We start from the raw sequence: 18,924 nt of genomic DNA on the forward strand, positions 1-18,924 counted from the left end.
AAAAGTTAATAACTGCACATATCTACATTTTACAGCATGAAAAAGTAGTTCCAACAATCAGATGTCATGTGACCAAACATGATTAGCCGTCTCATGGCTTAATTTGTATAAGCTGTCCCTTTTTTAAAGTTCATTGGTAGATTACACTGTATCTTTCCCTGTTTCTCCAGCATCTTTTTCTAAAGAGAAAAAAGACCAAAGGAAAAATGATGCCAGTCTGGCTCTGAGGTCAAGTCCAACCACTATTGCTAGCGTGGCTTAAAGGAGAACTCTGGTCAATTTTAACATGAGCTCATTTTTTTGTACATTTGGAGTGTTGTCAGTACAGAAAAAAAAAGGATGTCTTTTTTATTTAGTCTTTTTAAAATCCTCACCCTGTTGACTTCAATGGGGCAAGTTCTAAACCTGCTTTTAGCCTCTTAACATCCTTGATTTGTCATTACGAGTGCACAGCCATGTGAGTCGTGTTATTAAGAGTGACCAATCTGGTCAAATCTGACTGCATGTAGATGTGAAAGATATGAATAAAAATGATGTTAATTCAGCCAGCTCACATACCTCTATTTGCTTCCTGCTTTCGGTCGAAGCCCACAGTAGTCGATTGTCGATCTCTCGCACGCGATCATTAGTGAATATCATCTGAAACCTCCTCCGTGTGTTCAACATCTGATTCGGATGAACTATCCATTTGAGCTCATATTCTCAGAACATCACACAGTGGTGGGTTTGAGATGATATTCACCAATGATCGCGTGCGTGAACTCGACAATCGGCTACTGTGGGCTTCGACCGAAAACAGGAAGCAAATAGAGGTATGCGAGCTGGCTGAATTAACATTATTTTTATTTATATCTTTCACATCTACTGCAGTCAGATTGACCGTAGTCACTCTTAATAACACCGCTCACATGGCTGTGCACTCGTAATGACAAATCTAGGATGTTAAGAGGCTAAAAGCAAGTTTAGAACATGCCCCATTGAAGTCAGCAGGGTGCGAATTTTAAAAAGACGATAACACTGTGTAGGCAACACCAATTTTTCTCGTTTTTGGAGTCCTGGAGTTCTCCTTTAAACCCTTAAAAATAAAGTTCCTGATAAAACAAATGGGGTTTTAGATTCTGAAGCCAAAATTATGTCTTTTTAAAGTTTAAAAAATTTGATACCAGAATATTTCTTAAGCCCCAATGTTGCAAATGGTTCTTCATAAGAAGTTTCTTTATAAGAACTTTATTTTCTTTAAGATAGAAGGCCTTGAAGGCTGAATGAGCTGTTTGTAGTTAAAGGGTTAGTTCACCCAAAAATGAAAATTAAGTCATTAATTACTCACCCCCATGCTGTACCAACCCCGTAAGACCTTCGTTCGTCTTCGGAACACAAATGAAGATATTTTTGATTAAATTTGAGAGCTGTATAACTACCACATTGGCTCCTAAGGGACTGCCTCTTGACGGCCCAAAAAGTCAATGAAGAAAATGTTTAAATATCCCAAGTGACTACCGTGGCTCAACTATATGTTTATCAAGCGACGCGAATACTTTTTGTGCGAAAAAACAAACAAAAATAACGAGTTTATTCGACTATTTCTTTTCTTCCTTGTAGGCCAGAACGAGACTTCCTTAGATTTCCACGACGCATGCGCGAGAATTGCGATCTGCTTACACCAGCTTACACTACTTCAGATCGCATCGTGGAAATCTAAGGAAGTCTCGTTCTGGCCTACAAGGAAGAAAAGAAATAGTCGAATAAACTCGTTATTTTTGTTTGTTTTTTCGCACAAAAAGTATTCGCGTCGCTTGATAAACATATAGTTGAGCCACGGTAGTCACTTGGGATATTTAAACATTTTCTTCATTGACTTTTTGGGCCGTCAAGAGGCAGTCCCTTAGGAGCCAATGTGGTAGTTATACAGCTCTCAAATTTAATCAAAAATATCTTCATTTGTGTTCCGAAGACGAACGAAGGTCTTACGGGGTTGGTACAGCATGGGGGTGAGTAATTAATGACTTAATTTTCATTTTTGGGTGAACTAACCCTTTAAGAGACACAGGGCTCGGTTTTGTGATAGTTGGCAGGCATCCTTCCTCACCTTGAAAGTGGTGTGCAGGGCAGACTCTGGTGGGTAAACGATGAAGTGACGTAGCGTAAAACCAAAGCCCTGAGAGTTCTTTTGGAGCACCAGTGTACGTGGACCCTGCCAGGACATGCCCAACCCATCTGCCCCGCTCCTGACCACCGGCCGAGGGTTCTCACTGGATGAAGAGGTCCCATCTCTCCACCCCTTTGCCTGGAAGAAACACAGAAAGATATTTGAAATTAGACATTCGCCATTGATAAGCGCAGTCCAAAACTACTATTCCACAGGGATTACGTCACATAGAAAATTGTATCTAACGCAAAAGCTCTCCTGTAGCTCAAACAGTAGTGCAAGGGTCTGATTCCCAGGGAAAGCAAGAACTGATCAAATGTAAAAGTATACCTTGAGAGAAATGTAAGTCGTGTGGGATAAAAAATGTCTGCCAAATGCATAAGTGTAAATTAAACGAATCTGTGTTGATGAACGCATCACATTTAATGTGATAATTGGAGAATGCTCTTGGCAGATAATTGCAAGAAATAACACCCTGTTGTTCCAAATGACCATCCCAACTGTCTGTCTACTTGCGCCACCTGTACAAACAAGACGTGGGTATGTGAGGAAAAGTAACTAAAAGGGGGAGGGGCAAGGGAAACATTTCACATGTGGGAACCATGATGTCATTTTTGTGATGCCACCATTCTCTAAAGGGAATTCTTAGAGGCCACTAACATTAGATAGTAGGGATACTGGCCAAGGATCTGTACAGAAACCAAATCAAATAATCCCTTGATTGCTGGGACGAAATAGGTATTTGCTGGAGTTTTATTTAAAAGGTGACATCATCATTCCCCTTATTTTGCAAGAAAATAACTCTTTCCTCTCCAACCTAAAATCAACAACCTCACCAGCCCTGTGGTTTTACTATAACAGGAAGTATCTGGTTAGGGCAGGAAGTTCCCCAGGGACGGTGCCAGTCGCCATATACATGTATATATAAACAGAAGGGGATTTTTTGTTGTTGTTCTTGCCAACTCATTTCATACAAAGCAGACATGTACTTCTCAAATCTCTGCTCTTCACCTCCCTTTACTCCTCACTTCTCTCTGCACTCTGCAGAAGTCCTAGCCTATAATCCAGCGGTCCTGACACCGACCGCAAGCTCACCCCCTCTCTGTTTCTCACTCTATTTCTGTCTCACACACTGTTTTCATTTGGCTGGGCTTATGTCTGAACCTTCTCTCTTTCACTTGCATTCTTACCAACTTGCACGCATGAACACACACATATAGACAAATGGTAACGCTCCTTTTTAAACAGTCCCGCATACTGTGTGGAATGATGTAATGTTTTTATTTAATTTGCTGAATGAATGTACTTCCTCTGTGGAACAAAAAATGAGAAATTGGGCAGAATGTACTTTTGCATTCAATGAAAATGGCCAGGTCATTTTTAGCTCGAATCCAATCCATTCCATTGAATGACCAATTTTTTAACTCATTATATGTGATGCGATCTGGGAAAACCCGCCGGATGTCGCGCTGGTACGTTTTCAGTAAAATCTAAATATAGATTGAAAATCAGTTTTTTGCCAAAATTGGGTTTTTATTGAATTATTATTCTATAACGTATACTCTTGTTTATCATCTCTGAATATATCTTAGGAAAAGTCACTAGTTTAGAGCAGAAAAGGGTTAGCGGAGCGGAGGGGCAAAAGACAATATCTCCCGTTTAGCTCTCCTTCTCTTAACACTACAAAGACAGTTTACCTATCAAACTAAACCACATAACAGAATAAAGTCCAGTCCTGGCTGGGTGAACTACAACGGCAGGAAAGTTTTTATTTATATTATTTATATCCAGCGTTATCGCGTGGTGTGATGCGGAGCAGGTTGAATTTTGAGTTTGTAAGCTTTCGAATGATACCTAATCTATGATGATTACTAAAATATGTGATATGAAAAAAAGGCAATAAATAAAGAGTGCCAGTCGTCCCGCTAACAGGACGTGACCATTAATTAAACCGTTTTTTCTCAAAATTCCATTTCTGAAAATCTTAGCGATCAGCCGACTTCAGATAACCACAACTTTTGTTATGGAAAAACGATAAAAGAAATAAAAACAGATTTGGAAAGGGCTTGAACCCAGCTTATATGGTCTCAAAACCTGTAATATGTCAAATTTCACCATGTGGTGGGTTTTCCCAGATCGCATCACATATGGAAAAGAGCAGCAAGAACATTCTGCTAAACTTCTTATTTCTATAACTGTAAGGTTTGGCACCATCCAATTTATATTGGGTGAATTATCCCTCTAGTATTTTGAGAAGGAAAAAAGGAGTGAAAAGACATTTTTTTGAAAATATCTGTGGAATCATGGATCTCTCTACTTCACATTAAACAGATGAAACCAATCTAAACCATTTAATGATAAACACAATAGTTTAAAAATATCTCACCATCAGTGCTTGGGCCCTAAATAGATAGATTCATTTACTTGACAAGCTTATATATTACAAATATATTAAGAGACTTGTCTTTCTCCATTTAAATTCTTCAGAGCTTTTAGCAGAGTTCATGCACGCGTGGGCCTGCTCAATGGATTAGAGAGACAAATAAAAGTGAAAGACACAATAAGGCTGTGTAAGTGACAGAATGAATGTACAGGGGCATGTGTGAATTCCATAACAGTTACCGTTAAGCCAGGACATGTTCAGACAGAGATGGAAAGGCTAGCCTTAGAAAGAGAAAGAGAGTCTCCAACAAGCTCCAACACGCAGGTTTCGACCACAAGGTTCCTCCCGGCACTGAGAATACCAAACCCTGTTATTACCCCCCCAAAACACACAAGTGTACACACAAACACATGCACACATGTACGTCCAGTAATGTCCAACCATTTAAAGCACTAAACTTTTCCTCCACATCCTGTTTTTTGTCATGTATGTTTCTTCATCACTAACTTTCTAATGGATTGGAAACGTGATTATCCAGGGAAACCAAATACTAAACTCAAACACGTCATCTCTTTGACGCCACCTCTCCAATGTTCTCCAAGAACAAGAACATTCCTATTAAAGGGAAAGTTCACCCAAAAATGAAAATTAGCCCATGACTTACTCACCCCCAATCTATCCTAGGTGTATGACATTCTTCTTTCAGACGAATACAATACGAGTTACATTAACATAAAAAATGTCCTGGCTCTTCCAAGCTTTATAATGTAGTGAATGGCCGGTTTCTGTTTTGAAGTCCATAAAAGTCCATCTATCCATGATAAAAGTGCATCTATCCATGATAAAAGTAATCCACATGGCTAAAACTTTATCGACTAAAATAACTAGCTCCTGGCAGATGGCCGTGCGTATCGATTTACGACGAAAGAGTAACACTTGACCTGACGCATTGACGAACGCGGGAGTGCCGAGGATAGGGCAAAACATAATACTATTCACAAATTTTAAAGACAATTTATTACTTTGACTTTGTGTGTGTTGCCCAGCCCTGTTTGTCTGAATCGCGAGAGGCTTACGCTACTCCTACATCGAGTCAAGTTACTCTTTTGGCGTAAGTCGACATGCGTACAGTAGGTCGTCTGCCGGAAGTTTTATATAAAATATGGATATTAAATATGGATTTTTTTTTTGATATATTAAATATGGATATTTTTATCCATATTTAAAATTAAATATGGATATTTTTCTTACATGAACGCCTTTATTAACCCCCCAGAGCCATGTGGAGCACTTTTATCATAGATGGATGCATTTTATGAACTTCAAAACATAAACGGCCATTCACTGGCATTATAAAGCTTGGAAGAGCCAGGACATTATTTAATATAACTCCTTGTATTCGTCTGAAAGACGAATGTTATACCTAGGATGGCTTGAAGGTGAGAAAATCATGGGCTAATTTTCGGTGAACAATCCCTTTAAATCATCAAGATGATGTGATTTATTTGAGAAGCAACACAATTTAGGATATTAGGTACATATAAAATGATATCTTGGTATTAGGGAATATATCTTTTCTTTCTTTTTTTCAGACCATTGGGAATTTTTATTATTATTTTGTAATATTCATATAATTCTGGACATAACCTCTAAAGTCAAGTACCAATATCTTATTCAAATTTACATCTAAAGTAAATGTCCATCTTATCGTAAGATATTTTTAAATGGAAAAAAGACAAACATATTTCATATATGAAAATATCAAACTATCTGCTTCACCTGTTAAAACAGCCTGTTCTCATCCTTTAGCGTCACTTAGAGCGCTATATGACAAAACGGCGCTATACTACGCACATGGAACCGTTTATCGTTAATATTCACGCGAAACCAAAGGCGTCATAAATCCTTTAGCGTAATATGAGACTACCCTACCCTACCCCACCCCACACCTAAACCTAATCATCACAGCGCGTGTTATATTAACGATAACAGGTGCCATGTGCGTAGTATAGCGCAGTTTTGTCATTTAGCGTTCTATATGACGCTGTTAAAGGGATACTCCACTTTTTTTTTTTAAAAAGGCTCATTTTACCACTCCCCCAGAGTTAAACAGTTGGGTTTTCCCGTTTTCGAATCCATTAATCTGATTTTTTGATATTTAGAAGAATATCAGTAACCAGACAGTTTCTGGTCTCATTGACTTCCATAGTATATTTTTTCCTACTATGGAAGTCAATGAGACCAGAAACTGTTTGGTTACTGATATTCTTCTAAATATCTGAAAATCGGCGGAATGGATTTGAAAACTTTAAAACTCAACTTTTTAACTCATGGGGGAGTGGTAAAATGAGCCTATTTCCAAAAAAAGTTGAGTATCCCTTTAAAAGCATAGTAGTGTTGTTGTGCACTAGAAAGTCCTCTGATGACTTCTGCTTAACATCCAACATTCATTCAGGCTAGAAGTTAGGCTGAGGTCATAGTTTACGACCAGCTGATGATGGGTTAACACACACCCGACACATTTTTCTCTGGTGGTGGCATGTTTCTAGCGTTGATTCGGGGTAATTTGGTCATAAATCAGGGAAAGAATGGGAAACTTAATGTGGACATTGACTTATGAATGTATATAGCTTAATGTCCTCAAATACCTCATTTGATGAGTGTTTTATTGTGTCTCGAGTCCTCTATTGGCAGGCTACACTACGTACACATGCTCACAGACAGTCGCCAGAAACAATACACTCCAAACAGCTGAGTGGGTGATCCTGCTGAAAAGTTGAGCGTAATTAATGTTGAGTGTTTAATCCCCGACACCCTGCCCTATGACTGCAACACACACACAACTGAGAAGAAGTGTGTGTATGTGTGTGTTTAAACCTGTCTGTCAGCTCTTTCAGTTCCGCTGGAACTCCGTTAAACAGGGTTTTCCACCTTTACAGCAATGTTTGAATCCAGAACTAAAAAATAAACAGAACTGCAGGGAATATGAATGAATGTTCTTGTATCAAGCAGGGTAACAGTTTTAGTTAACCATAACAATGCTTTTAATCAGCTAATTTTACATTGCTGGAGTGGTATGCCAACTGGTGACTGAAAGGTTGCAGGTTCAAAACTGATACGCTTTCACCATTGTGCCCTCAAGCAAGTCATCCAAACCCAGGTTGATCCAGGGGGATTGTCCTTAAGTCTATGTTAAATCACTTGGGGTCGTGTCTGCTAACTGACTACTTACTTATAAGGGGTCCAAGCACCAAAGGTATTTACAAAACATTCTTATTAGCTAGTCAATTTAGTTAAAAATAGTCAAATTCTACCAGTAGGGGCACTCTAAACGAAAGGTACTCATGACTCTGCGACTGTTTGATCAAGGAAATTAAAATTTAGCTTAGAGTTTCTTTGCTACAAATTCTGACTCAACAAGTCAACACTTTCAATGTCATTTATTTTAAATGCAAATGGTTGATCATTATGAAATTTGGCATGTATATGCAGATTATTATAACAAGACGGTGTAATAAATTGTATGACAATTGGCCACACGTAGAACTATAAAGAGTACGTTTACACGTAAAATTTCTGTTTAGACCTTCTAACATTTTCCCGCTCAGAGTCCACCATTTTAAATGTTTAAATTTCCTTTTCTTTTTTTGTCTTAGGTCATTGGTCTGATTCACACAAAATGGTGTGTATCATCTAGAGTCCATCCTGACCAAACATTCAGTAACCCTGCAATTCACCTCCAGAGCTTGTGTATTTTAACACAGCCTTGCTAAAGTACACCACCTGGCAACCTTCTGTTTCAGCCGAATAACCCAAAAGAAACGCACAGATGAACGACACTGAACAAGGAAACTTGAGCATTAAGTCCTACAGTAAATCTGAACGAAGCCCAGCAGCTTCATTTAAATACAGGCAGGTCTAATTGAAACACCTCGGCTTTATTAACAGATCAGGTTGTTCTAGATACATTTCCCTTTTTTTTCAATGGGAATGAATGAAAGGCTTCACCTCTGAATGGATTATGATGGTTATTCAAACATGGTGATGCAATTTGCTTTTTTAGGAGGATTTGTAATAGTCAATCCAACAGAAAGGGCAGCACAACCACACATATTTCAAAGTGGTTGAGTTTGGTTTGGGTTACTGTCTCATTTGAGAGTGTGTCTGGCCGACAGCTGTCTGTATGTATAATTCTGAAGAATATCCCAGCCCATTCCACACTATTCCAATCCCAGCATTCCAGAGAATATGTCTAACAAACTTCTTAAAGTGTGTGATCACAAGACAGAACAATCACAGACACAAATAGACTCCCATACAACAGACCTAGACATTCCCCAACTATATCCTATAATCTAGGTGCTTGAAACAAAGCCACTCAGTTTAACACACACAATCAACAGTCACCCAAAAGGGTCTTTATAACCCCTTATCTGGTGCCTTTACTTTCTAATTAGAGTATCTGACCTCCCACTACACTATCTCTGTGGTTAAAAGTCTCAGATTTAAATGCAAGTAAGAAAAAGTGTCAGAAATTACAACTTAATGTCCTGGCTCTAGTCAATAAAAAATGTTGTTCCCTGAAATTGACCTTTTTTTTTTTTTTACCTTTCCCAAACCTTATTAAAAAACACACACAGCACAAATATTTAAAGAATGAAATAGCATTTTTGTCCCCATTTTATATTGTGGGTTGTTTTTTTTTTTTGTTTTGTTTTGTTTTTTTTGGTGAAAGATAAAAGATCAGATCTCCACACACGCACACATATATAAAAACAGCTTACCCTGCAGGTCTGTGAGCGTCTCAGCATTGCTCTTCTGGCACTGATACCATTTGTACTTTCAGAAGTGTCATTTTTCGAAACATTAATTTGTGGTGTATCTCCGTGTAAAACCGCCACCCAGATACAGCGAGGTTCTGGAGAGCTGCAGTCCACCCCCACCGCATCCCGAAAACACCACTCCATACCCTCTACACGAGGGCACACAGCGGGCATTACCAACGGCACCTGACCCGCTGACCACATCACACATAAACACGTACGGGAGTGTGCAAGGGCTCACAAGAGGACGAGTCGTATTAACGAAAGAACCATTAAGGTAAAAACCATTACATAAAAAAAAGAAAAAAGATTTGGCCAGTTAAAGATGTTAAAGATAAGTTAAAGATGTGTCCATCCTCTCCCCCAAAGAGAGGAGAAATTCCAGATGTGGCTTCTGTTGAACATGCCCAAATCTCCTCATATTTTGTTAATCCATGCTGGTGAATTTTCTTAAAGGATTCTGGAGTTAAACTAATAGTTCCATATCACATCGATGAGCTCCGCACCTCCCATGCTCACGCACGCAGACGAGTGTTACAACCACAGAGGCATATCCAGAGATGAGAGCGAACCAGGATGCAGACACATACCCCTGGCAGTCCCTGAAATATGTGCGTGTGTGTGTGTGTGCGTGTGTGTGTGTGTGTGTGTGTGTGTGTGTGTGTGGCAAGCACGTGGCAGTGCTGGCAAGACGTAGATCCAGGGAAGCCGGCTGCGGGATGGAAAAATGAATTAAATCCAAGTTTTTTTTCGCATCAGTTTCCCCCCTCTTACTCTGCTTCAGTCTTTTTTCTTCTATTCCTTCACTTTCTGAACCACTCAGCTCTTCTCTCTCGCTCTCTCTCTCTCTCTCCACTCTGTCATCTCCTGACAAGCTCTAAACTCCGGCTCTCTGTCAATATGAGTGGGCCGGCCCTGCTGCTTTTCTTTTGCTTGCTGCCTCTCTCTCTCTCTCTCTCTCTCTCTCTCTCTCTCTCTCTCTCTCTCTCTCTCTCTCTCTCTCTAATTCATTCAATTATCCTTCTCTTTATCACTCCTTCCTGTCTGTATCTCTTTGCTGCTCACAAAGTTATTCTCACTTGCACACTCATATGCTTATTTCTACTGTTTATAACTGCCCAATAGAATCAAAATGAAAGTTTGGTGGCTTTTAGTCCATGCCTGTTAGCGTTGAGGCCATATTAAAGATACTTTACAAACAAATAAAAATAAATAAAAAATCAACTTTAAGCATATTTAAAAGTGTAAATCTGGATGACTCATCATGCACTGCACAGAGTTCTGTCCAATCAGATACTCTCTAGAATGAGAATGTCCCACCCTCTAATATTTACAGCCACTCATTTGCATAATATCCTTTTCCTGGCTGTAATGTAACTAAAGCCTATTGGCTATTTAACCTTCCTAAGCTTTAAAAAAAAAAAAAAAGTCAGAGTTGTAAAGCCCACTTAGACTCATTGAATAAAGTTTGATTAATTAGACTGTCCATCTCAAAAAAAGTCACCAAATTGTTAATCACTCAGAATGAGGAGGGGGAAGAAATCAGTCAAAAATGAAAAAAAAAAAAAAAAATCAAAAAGTTAAACAAAATTATTTCAATGGGTAACTAAACAGTGGTGTGATTTAATACGGCTTGTTTTTCTTCTTGCCATCTATATTCCCCTGGGTCCTTCTCTTTCTTTGTCACTTTCGTTCTCCCTCATCCCCGTCTGGCACACAAAACGTTTGCATTTTTCCCCATCAGAGCGCTCAGATTTCTGTCTTATCTAATCTTTCAATTCAGTTTCATCTTTTTTTCATTCAGTCCTTTGTTCCATCAAACAAAAAAACTAATTCAAAGGTCTCCGACAGTACTATAAAAAAGTCCATGTAGTCCAACAACGTTGTAGCTGAAATCCGCCGGAGCCACCAGCAGCTCTGAAAGACCATTCGACTGTGTATGTGTGTGTGTTGTTTCCCGCTCTCTAAAAGTCCCCTCAGAGAAAAAAACTAAATAATAGCTCCGCTAGCAAACACAATGAGCCTAAAAAAAGTCTAAAAAGGACACACACACACAAACAGAAGGCCTACATATTCCTTGTAACTAAAAAAATGGAGGAATGACCACTATGAGAAAGAAAAACCAAAAGACAGAGAAAACCCAGAACGGCAGACAAAAACACAGGGTACCAGACACCTCACTGCAGCTGCTCTCTGAGGCCAGACTAAAACAGCTGCTATAAAACAACACACACCAACACAACACAAGACATGCACAGTAACATATCATCTATCAGGTCACATATTGACACTAACACACACACACACATCCGTGGAAAATCTCACCCAACAGGCAGGCCTCCAGTATGTGCGCAAGAGGGGCAGGCAGCTGGCCATCGGTGAGACATTTCCCTCTCATTCAACTCCACTAAACACACACACACACACACCTGAGATCCGTTACAAATGAGGATGGACTGGTTTCACCTGCCGCACTGTTAAACGTGTACCGGCAACGGCAACATAAAGCCAGAACATGTACGCAATACAGGAAACACAACACAGTTTATCACGTCAAGTCAAGGTGTCATGAATAGGCTGAAGATTAAGTAAAGTCACAGTGAATCACTTATATGCCACAGTTTATTTTGAAATGCACAAAAGACATGTATGATGTTGAATATCCTTTTGTGTTATTCTAAAAGAATATTCATTGAAAACATTAATGGAGCAAACACACACATTCCATTCCTGAGGTGTGTTGAGGATTGAAGAAGACACATAACTCTAGTACTTCCTGCAGTCTAACCTGAAGCTCATCCTCCTTTTCCTCACCGCTGTATGAACTACTAAACAAAACAATAACCACAAATTCTCAAAGTAAATGAGATCTCACTCTGTAGCCAGATTTGCCAAGACACAAATGTCAATATGAACTCCTTTCCCATAAATTCTTTTCCCCATATGAAATTATCTGAACTATGCAATCAACCTTCATTTGTGTCAACAACAATTCCAGAAGACAATGTTATTGCTCAGATATTTCTCTTTTAAAGGGATAGTTTATGAAAATGATATCATCACCCTCAAGTTGTTCCAAACCTGTTATGAGAGTTTCTTTCTTCTGCTGAACACAAAAGAAGATATTTTGAAGAATGATGGTAACTAGACAGTTGATGGGCCCCATTGACTTCCAATTGTTTTTTTTTTCAACTATAGAAGTCATTTGCTACAGTTTTTATTAACAAAATTCTTTAAAACATCTTATTTTGTGTTCAGAAGAAGAAAGAAAATCATTCAGGTTTGGTACAACTTAAGGGGGAGTGATTTTTATTTTTGGATGAACTATCCCTTTAAAGCCCAGAAGGCAAACGGGATTAATAACAAAAATGTATATATTATATCAACTTAAAACATCTGGTGGTCTTCAGTTATTTTAAATGTTACATTTTGAATAATAAAAAATACTTTATTGGAATGGTATAGCACTACAGTAGGTGACTTTTGTGGCACTTACTATATGAACACACAAAGGATGAAGTAAAAGCTCTAATGCAAAACCTAATTATATCTGAAAAATCAAGTATTATGCCTGAAAATACTCTAATAAGCAGCAAGGGAATACACAGTCCTATATCAATATTTATATATAGGGCTATAAAGACATCTAGTGGTTACACCACAGTATATGCTTTTCTTTATTTCTCCCACCTGATGCCACGAATCTGTATCCTGGCTCCGCCCTCCTACATACTTCAGCTCAATTTGAATTTTCAAAAAACATCAAAATGAATAAGTAGTAATAGGCTATTTTGTACCCTAGTTTTGAGCCTAGCTGAAAAAACGCTAGTTTTTTTTGTGTCTCGCACTGAACACTTGTAAGTAAACGCCCACTGCTGTGAGTGGAGAACAGTTTTGCATATTATAATGAGTTTCAACTTACTCATCGATGCACGTGTGGGGAAACATTTTGAAAACGTCCAATGTTGTAAAATGGCAACCAGAATGATTCGCCCATACATGTTCGACCCAGAGTCCGTGTGTTGCACAATTCCTGTCAGATCCAATATAGACGGCACAGCACTTTCTCTTAATCTGTCTGCAAATCCAGTCTTGCTTACAAAACAATCCTCAGTGAAATGAAGCGAACAGACGGACAATGTTTTACCTCATCAGCTGGAACGTCATTAAAAATAAAGTTTATCCATGCAGTCCTATTGGAATCCAGAGGAAGGACATGCAGCCACTATCTTTTCCATAACCAGGCACTGCACAATATTGTGTAAACGGCATCTTTATCGCTCGGTAGCTCGATCCGGTTTGTCATCACGAGGTAAGCATCTATGTTATTTAGCTATGTGTGTAATGCGCGAATCGGTGGGCGGGGCTAAACCGGCCGTGTTGAAGTAGGCGTTGATCTTCTTCTGCGGCGGTGGGGTTTTATCTTTGTCGTCATAGTTCCCCACTTTGAAAAACGAGTCGTTTGCTGAGACTGGTGTCAATAAAAGCATTTATTGGACTAACAAGGACGTTTTCAGTTCTGAAACTTACAGGATATTCTTATAATATGATGTCAAAAGCTCAAGGAAAATTTGATTTCTCAGTTCATCACCCCTTAAATGTTACGAGTTATGACCAATAACCAATAAATTATTTTCAATAATTAACATATTTGTTTTTATCTACACCAATTTGTATAAAACTAACTAGAAAATGAAAACTATATTATTACATGCACACACATCAATTCACTTAAACTTTAATACGATTATCTATATCCTAAAACAAGTGGAAATAAGCATCCAATTTCAGCAGATAAACTTCCAATAATGCCTAATTATAATAGCAATATAAAAAATAAAACAGATATGATGCTGATATATTATGCATCCATTACTTTATCCAAAAGAAACACAAACAGCACTATTGAGCCCTGTTTTTAAAAAGACTGGAGCTGTGAAAGCTACATGAGCAGCAGATGTTTGATCTGCACATGCACTGATATAAATCTCCCTTTAATCTCCTCACACACACAAACACGGTTGATTCATCTATCAACACATGCTGATGGAACAAATACTAAACTCATGGGTCACAAATCTGTTCTGACAGAGCCCTCAAAAATAATGCTTAATGCAAAAACCAATCATATAATCTTGAAAACATCATATATGCCAGTATCTTAGTAAGAGCACACATGCTCATTTATTCAAGTCTGTCCCCTGCTGGTCACTTAAGAAATAGCCCAAATACACACAACTCCTCTAAAGTATGAATGAGAGCTCAAAGCTAGCACAATATAAACACAGCTACATCTGAATGTGTATAAAGTGTGCTGAGGCCTCAGTGAGCACAGGGCGACACAGAGACAGGAGATAACAGGAGACCTGACAACACCATTTGGTCCCAAGAGCATTAGATAGCAGAACACAGTCTAGACCGACTTTAATCTGCCTCTCCTGTGTGTGTGTGTGTGTGTGTGTGTGTGTGTGTGTGTGTGTGTGTGTGTGTGTGTGTGTGTGTGTGTGTGTGTGTGTGTGTGTGTGTGTGTGTGTGTGTGTAAAACTACTCTTCTTTAAGCTGGTTAATTTTAGCTTTAATCCTCAGCAAAGCCATTGACCAATAGGCTGCAAACCTGAAGCAAAACCAGTGAGTTGTAGTGACATGAAACCACCAACAGATGGAAGCACTACAGCACAACCCAATGAGAGTTTCAGAAATTCAAGTGTTTACATGTAGGTAGACTGTGCCTGAAACCTGCAGCAAGAAAAAAAAAAGCTTGAATATTACATAAAATACGCGAAAATATATATTCTGTCATCATTCACTAACTCTTATATCAATCCAAACCTGTATAACTTTCTATCTTCATAAAAGAATGTAAAAAGGGACAAAAAAAAGAAGATATTTGAGGAATTTTGATAACCAAATAGCTTTGGTGACCATTGACTTCCATTGTATGGACAAAGAACATTGCAGATAATTCTTAGAATATCTTATTTTATGTTCCACTGAAGTCAATGACAGAATTACATTTTTTAACTATTACCAAATATTATAGTTAAATACTGTGTAAAACATGTTATAAGTTTATTACACCATTGCTGAACTCCACGTCCAAGTGATCTGAGGGCGCGAGCACTTTGTGGCTGTGGTTACAAGAGGTAAAAAACTATGTAAATACTGTTCGTTTTCTCACACAAACCACTCTTTTCGTGTTTTAGGCCATCAATGTGTGTACTTACATTTATGAGTCATTAAATCTTGTCTAATTTGGACTTCTCTGTGCATGCTCTTTGAGGTGGTGACCATAGACCTGCATTATATGACTGACAGACATGAACGGTTTGACCTAAAAATATAAAAATTGAAAATACTGTGGAAACAAAGACACCTACATCCCTTCAGGTAAGCTAAACCATACCAAAAATTAATTTCAAAGTGAACATTGAACAATCCCTTTAATAAATTCGTAATATATTTAATTTGTTAAATGTACACAGATGTATCATTTGTGGTAATCACACAATCCTATGTGTGTGGGGTTAGGTGAAATATATAAAACTAATAACTCACGAAATGTCTTCTTAATTGACGCTCATAGCAAACACTAATTATTAAATGTCTACCAACAAATCAGCATTTAAATCATGAAATATTCACAAGGTCATTTCTTTCTATTAGTCAGAAAGGCTTCTGCTTTAGATTTATGACACAGACAGACAGAAACAAAAACTCGCATTTACAGTAGCTACACTAATCTATTTTCAAGGATAATAATGTCAAATCATAACACAACTGGCATGCATAATGGGATTTGAATTACGTGCATGAGAGGAAGTCTAAGGGGCATCACACCTGTTCTACATGAAGACCAGAGAGATTAGAGCAGAAACTCAACACAGACCAGATGTGCCGACATGAACACATGTACATATTAGACACACACACAAAAGTAATTATTCAGCAGGCACACATTAAATGATAAAAAAAAACAAAAAAAAAAAACATTGATAATCCTTTATAAAAAAAATCTTGAGTGGAAAATCAGCATATTAGAATGAAAACTTGAGTAAATGTTATATAGTCACACAAGCGAATGCAACTCAAGCACTTTTTACGCAACAATCAATCACATAATGTCTTTTTAGGGAGCTTTAGAGGGGCTGAGGGGATTGAGATGGGTTGCGTATGTGTCAGATACCTGAAGATATTTTCCTCACCAGCGTTCATCTCAACACTGACCCCTTTTAAGTCGGCTGTGAAATTGTTCTACTCTAAAAATACATCTTCCTTGGCTCTGAACGCTAATGCCTGTGTGAATCGTGAGTTTTAGTGCGTGTGGTTTCCTTTCTGCATTGACGAATTCCACATCAGTACAGCTGCTTTAACAACCACACCCCATCGCCATGCCTCCTGGCAACCATCACTGTTTCCACAATCCATGGGACGCTAAGCAACAACTCACCAAATTAAATGTTCCTGATGTTCCTGTAACCGTAAGCCAAATAATTTATCAATGGGGCAGAGTTTGAGGTGCTGTTTTTATTATAACTGCAGTTGGAGTGTTACTGTTGAAAAGTAAGGATGCACAATATTGGTACCACATGGGTTATCAGCCGATATTAGACATATTTTAATAGAGCATCAATAGATATTGTGTATTCAATTGTTCATACCCCTATTTTTACTTCTACATTACCTTCAGTGAAAACTCACCAACAGTTAATCAATAAAGACACAAATAATTTAATAGTATCAGTGCGTTCATATTTTAAAGACAACTGGCATTCAAGTAGAGATGTGTGCTATGACTCAATTTTAAATAAAAATGTTGTAATCGACTAGTCAATTTCACTAACAAATGCCCAGAAGTAAAACAACAACAACAGCTTGTATACGGTCTAATTAAAATAGACTTAAATCTCTGACTCAAACAGTAAAATCCCATACTGAACAATGCTGAAAAATAGGTCATATACATCAATGACAAACAACATTAATATCAACTGAAAAAATAGCACAGCAAACTCAATAGCCGATTATAAACAGAATTCCTCAAATGATAATGTACCATCAACTATACATTATTTAAAGGTATTCTATTATTCCTTAGGATGCCAATAATATACGCTCTGTTGATGTCAAGTAAGTTTGTTAATAGTAATATGCCAGTTTGGCACGAAACAAACTAAATGAATGTGAAAAAGAAAAACTAGCATTTCATATGTCGTGCAGCAGTATCGTTTAGTCGACTGCATGGTTTTACACAACCCTACACTCAAGCTTTGGGAGTTTCTATTTAGAGATCTATGTCCCCCAGTCATGGATTTCTTTGTCATATTTAAAACCTATTTAATAAAGAATTAGAATAAAGAACTAAAAGCGAATAATAAAGCTCTGGGAAAACCTGGATATTCATGGGTTAACCAATTTTTTTTTTTAAGTCACATCTGGCGATATTAAGTCCACCTTCTTTTCAATTCAATTTACAACCATTTTCCAGTTCTCTTTCACCATCTCCTGCTCTCCATTACGCTGAGTCTCTTTTGGCTCTGCAGAGAAAGGGGCTTGTTGTGGTCAGAAGTGGCCCAGCGCCCTCCCTCACAGGACCGACTCTCTGTTTCTGATGGGCCCCTTTAGTTCACTCAACCCTGTGTAATTAACAGATGTAAATTATAATGTTGGACTGCAACCATGACGTGTTTCTTCCGTGTGTGTGTGTGTGTGAATTCACATCTGTAGAACTGTATGTGCCGACCACAGCGGCTGAAACTTAAACCTCCACTAGGAGAGGAGAGGAGAGAGGAGAGATGAGATGAAGAGAGGAGGAGAGGAGAGATAAGGAGAGATGAGGAGAGAGGAGGAGGAGAGATGAGGAGGAGAGATGAGGAGAGATAAGATGAAGAGAGGAGGAGAGGAGAGATAAGGAGAGATGAGGAGAGAGGAGACGAAGAGAGGAGGAGAGGAGAGATGAGGAGAGAGGAGGAGGAGAGATGAGGAGAGATAAGATGAAGAGAGGAGGAGAGGAGAGATAAGGAGAGATAAGGAGAGAGGAGGAGAGGAGAGATGAGGAGAGAGGAGGAGGAGAGATGAGGAGAGATAAGATGAAGAGAGGAGGAGAGGAGAGATAAGGAGAGATGAGGAGAGAGGAGGAGGAGAGATGAGGAGAGATAAGATGAAGAGAGGAGGAGAGGAGAGATAAGGAGAGATGAGGAGAGAGGAGATGAAGAGAGGAGGAGAGGAGAGAGGAGGAGGAGAGATTAGGAGAGATAAGATGAAGAGAGGAGGAGAGGAGAGATAAGGAGAGATGAGGAGAGAGGAGGAGGAGAGATGAGGAGAGATAAGATGAAGAGAGGAGGAGAGGAGAGATGAGGAGAGAGGAGGAGGAGAGATGAGGAGAGATAAGATGAAGAGAGGAGGAGACGATAGATAAGGAGAGATGAGGAGAGAGGAGGAGGAGAGATGAGGAGAGATGAGATGAAGAGAGGAGGAGATGAGAGATAAGGAGAGATGAGGAGAGAGGAGGAGGAGAGATTAGATGAAGAGAGGAGGAGAGGAGAGATAAGGAGAGAGGAGGAGGAGAGATGAGG

General features: G+C 38.7%; 1 protein-coding gene across 6 annotated transcripts in view; it reads right to left on the reverse strand.

The window, feature by feature from the left end:
• arhgap23a (Rho GTPase activating protein 23a) overlaps positions 1-18,924 on the reverse strand; it is a 69,180-nt gene that overhangs the window by 27,846 nt on the left and 22,410 nt on the right. For 2 of the 6 annotated variants that reach the window (XM_089128714.1, XM_089128713.1), the window contains exon 2: positions 2,087-2,284. In XM_089128714.1, coding sequence (XP_088984840.1) covers positions 2,087-2,284 — 198 coding nt within the window. Of the gene's footprint in view, positions 1-2,086; positions 2,285-9,313; positions 10,460-18,924 lie in introns of those variants that run through there. The other 4 variants (XM_089128711.1, XM_089128710.1, XM_039686136.2 and 1 more) reach the window with 4 other exon arrangements.

The sequence above is a fragment of the Pimephales promelas genome, chromosome 3 (assembly GCF_988280905.1).
Source record: "Pimephales promelas chromosome 3, fPimPro1.hap1.1, whole genome shotgun sequence".
In the NCBI taxonomy this organism is placed as follows: Eukaryota; Metazoa; Chordata; class Actinopteri; order Cypriniformes; family Leuciscidae; genus Pimephales; species Pimephales promelas.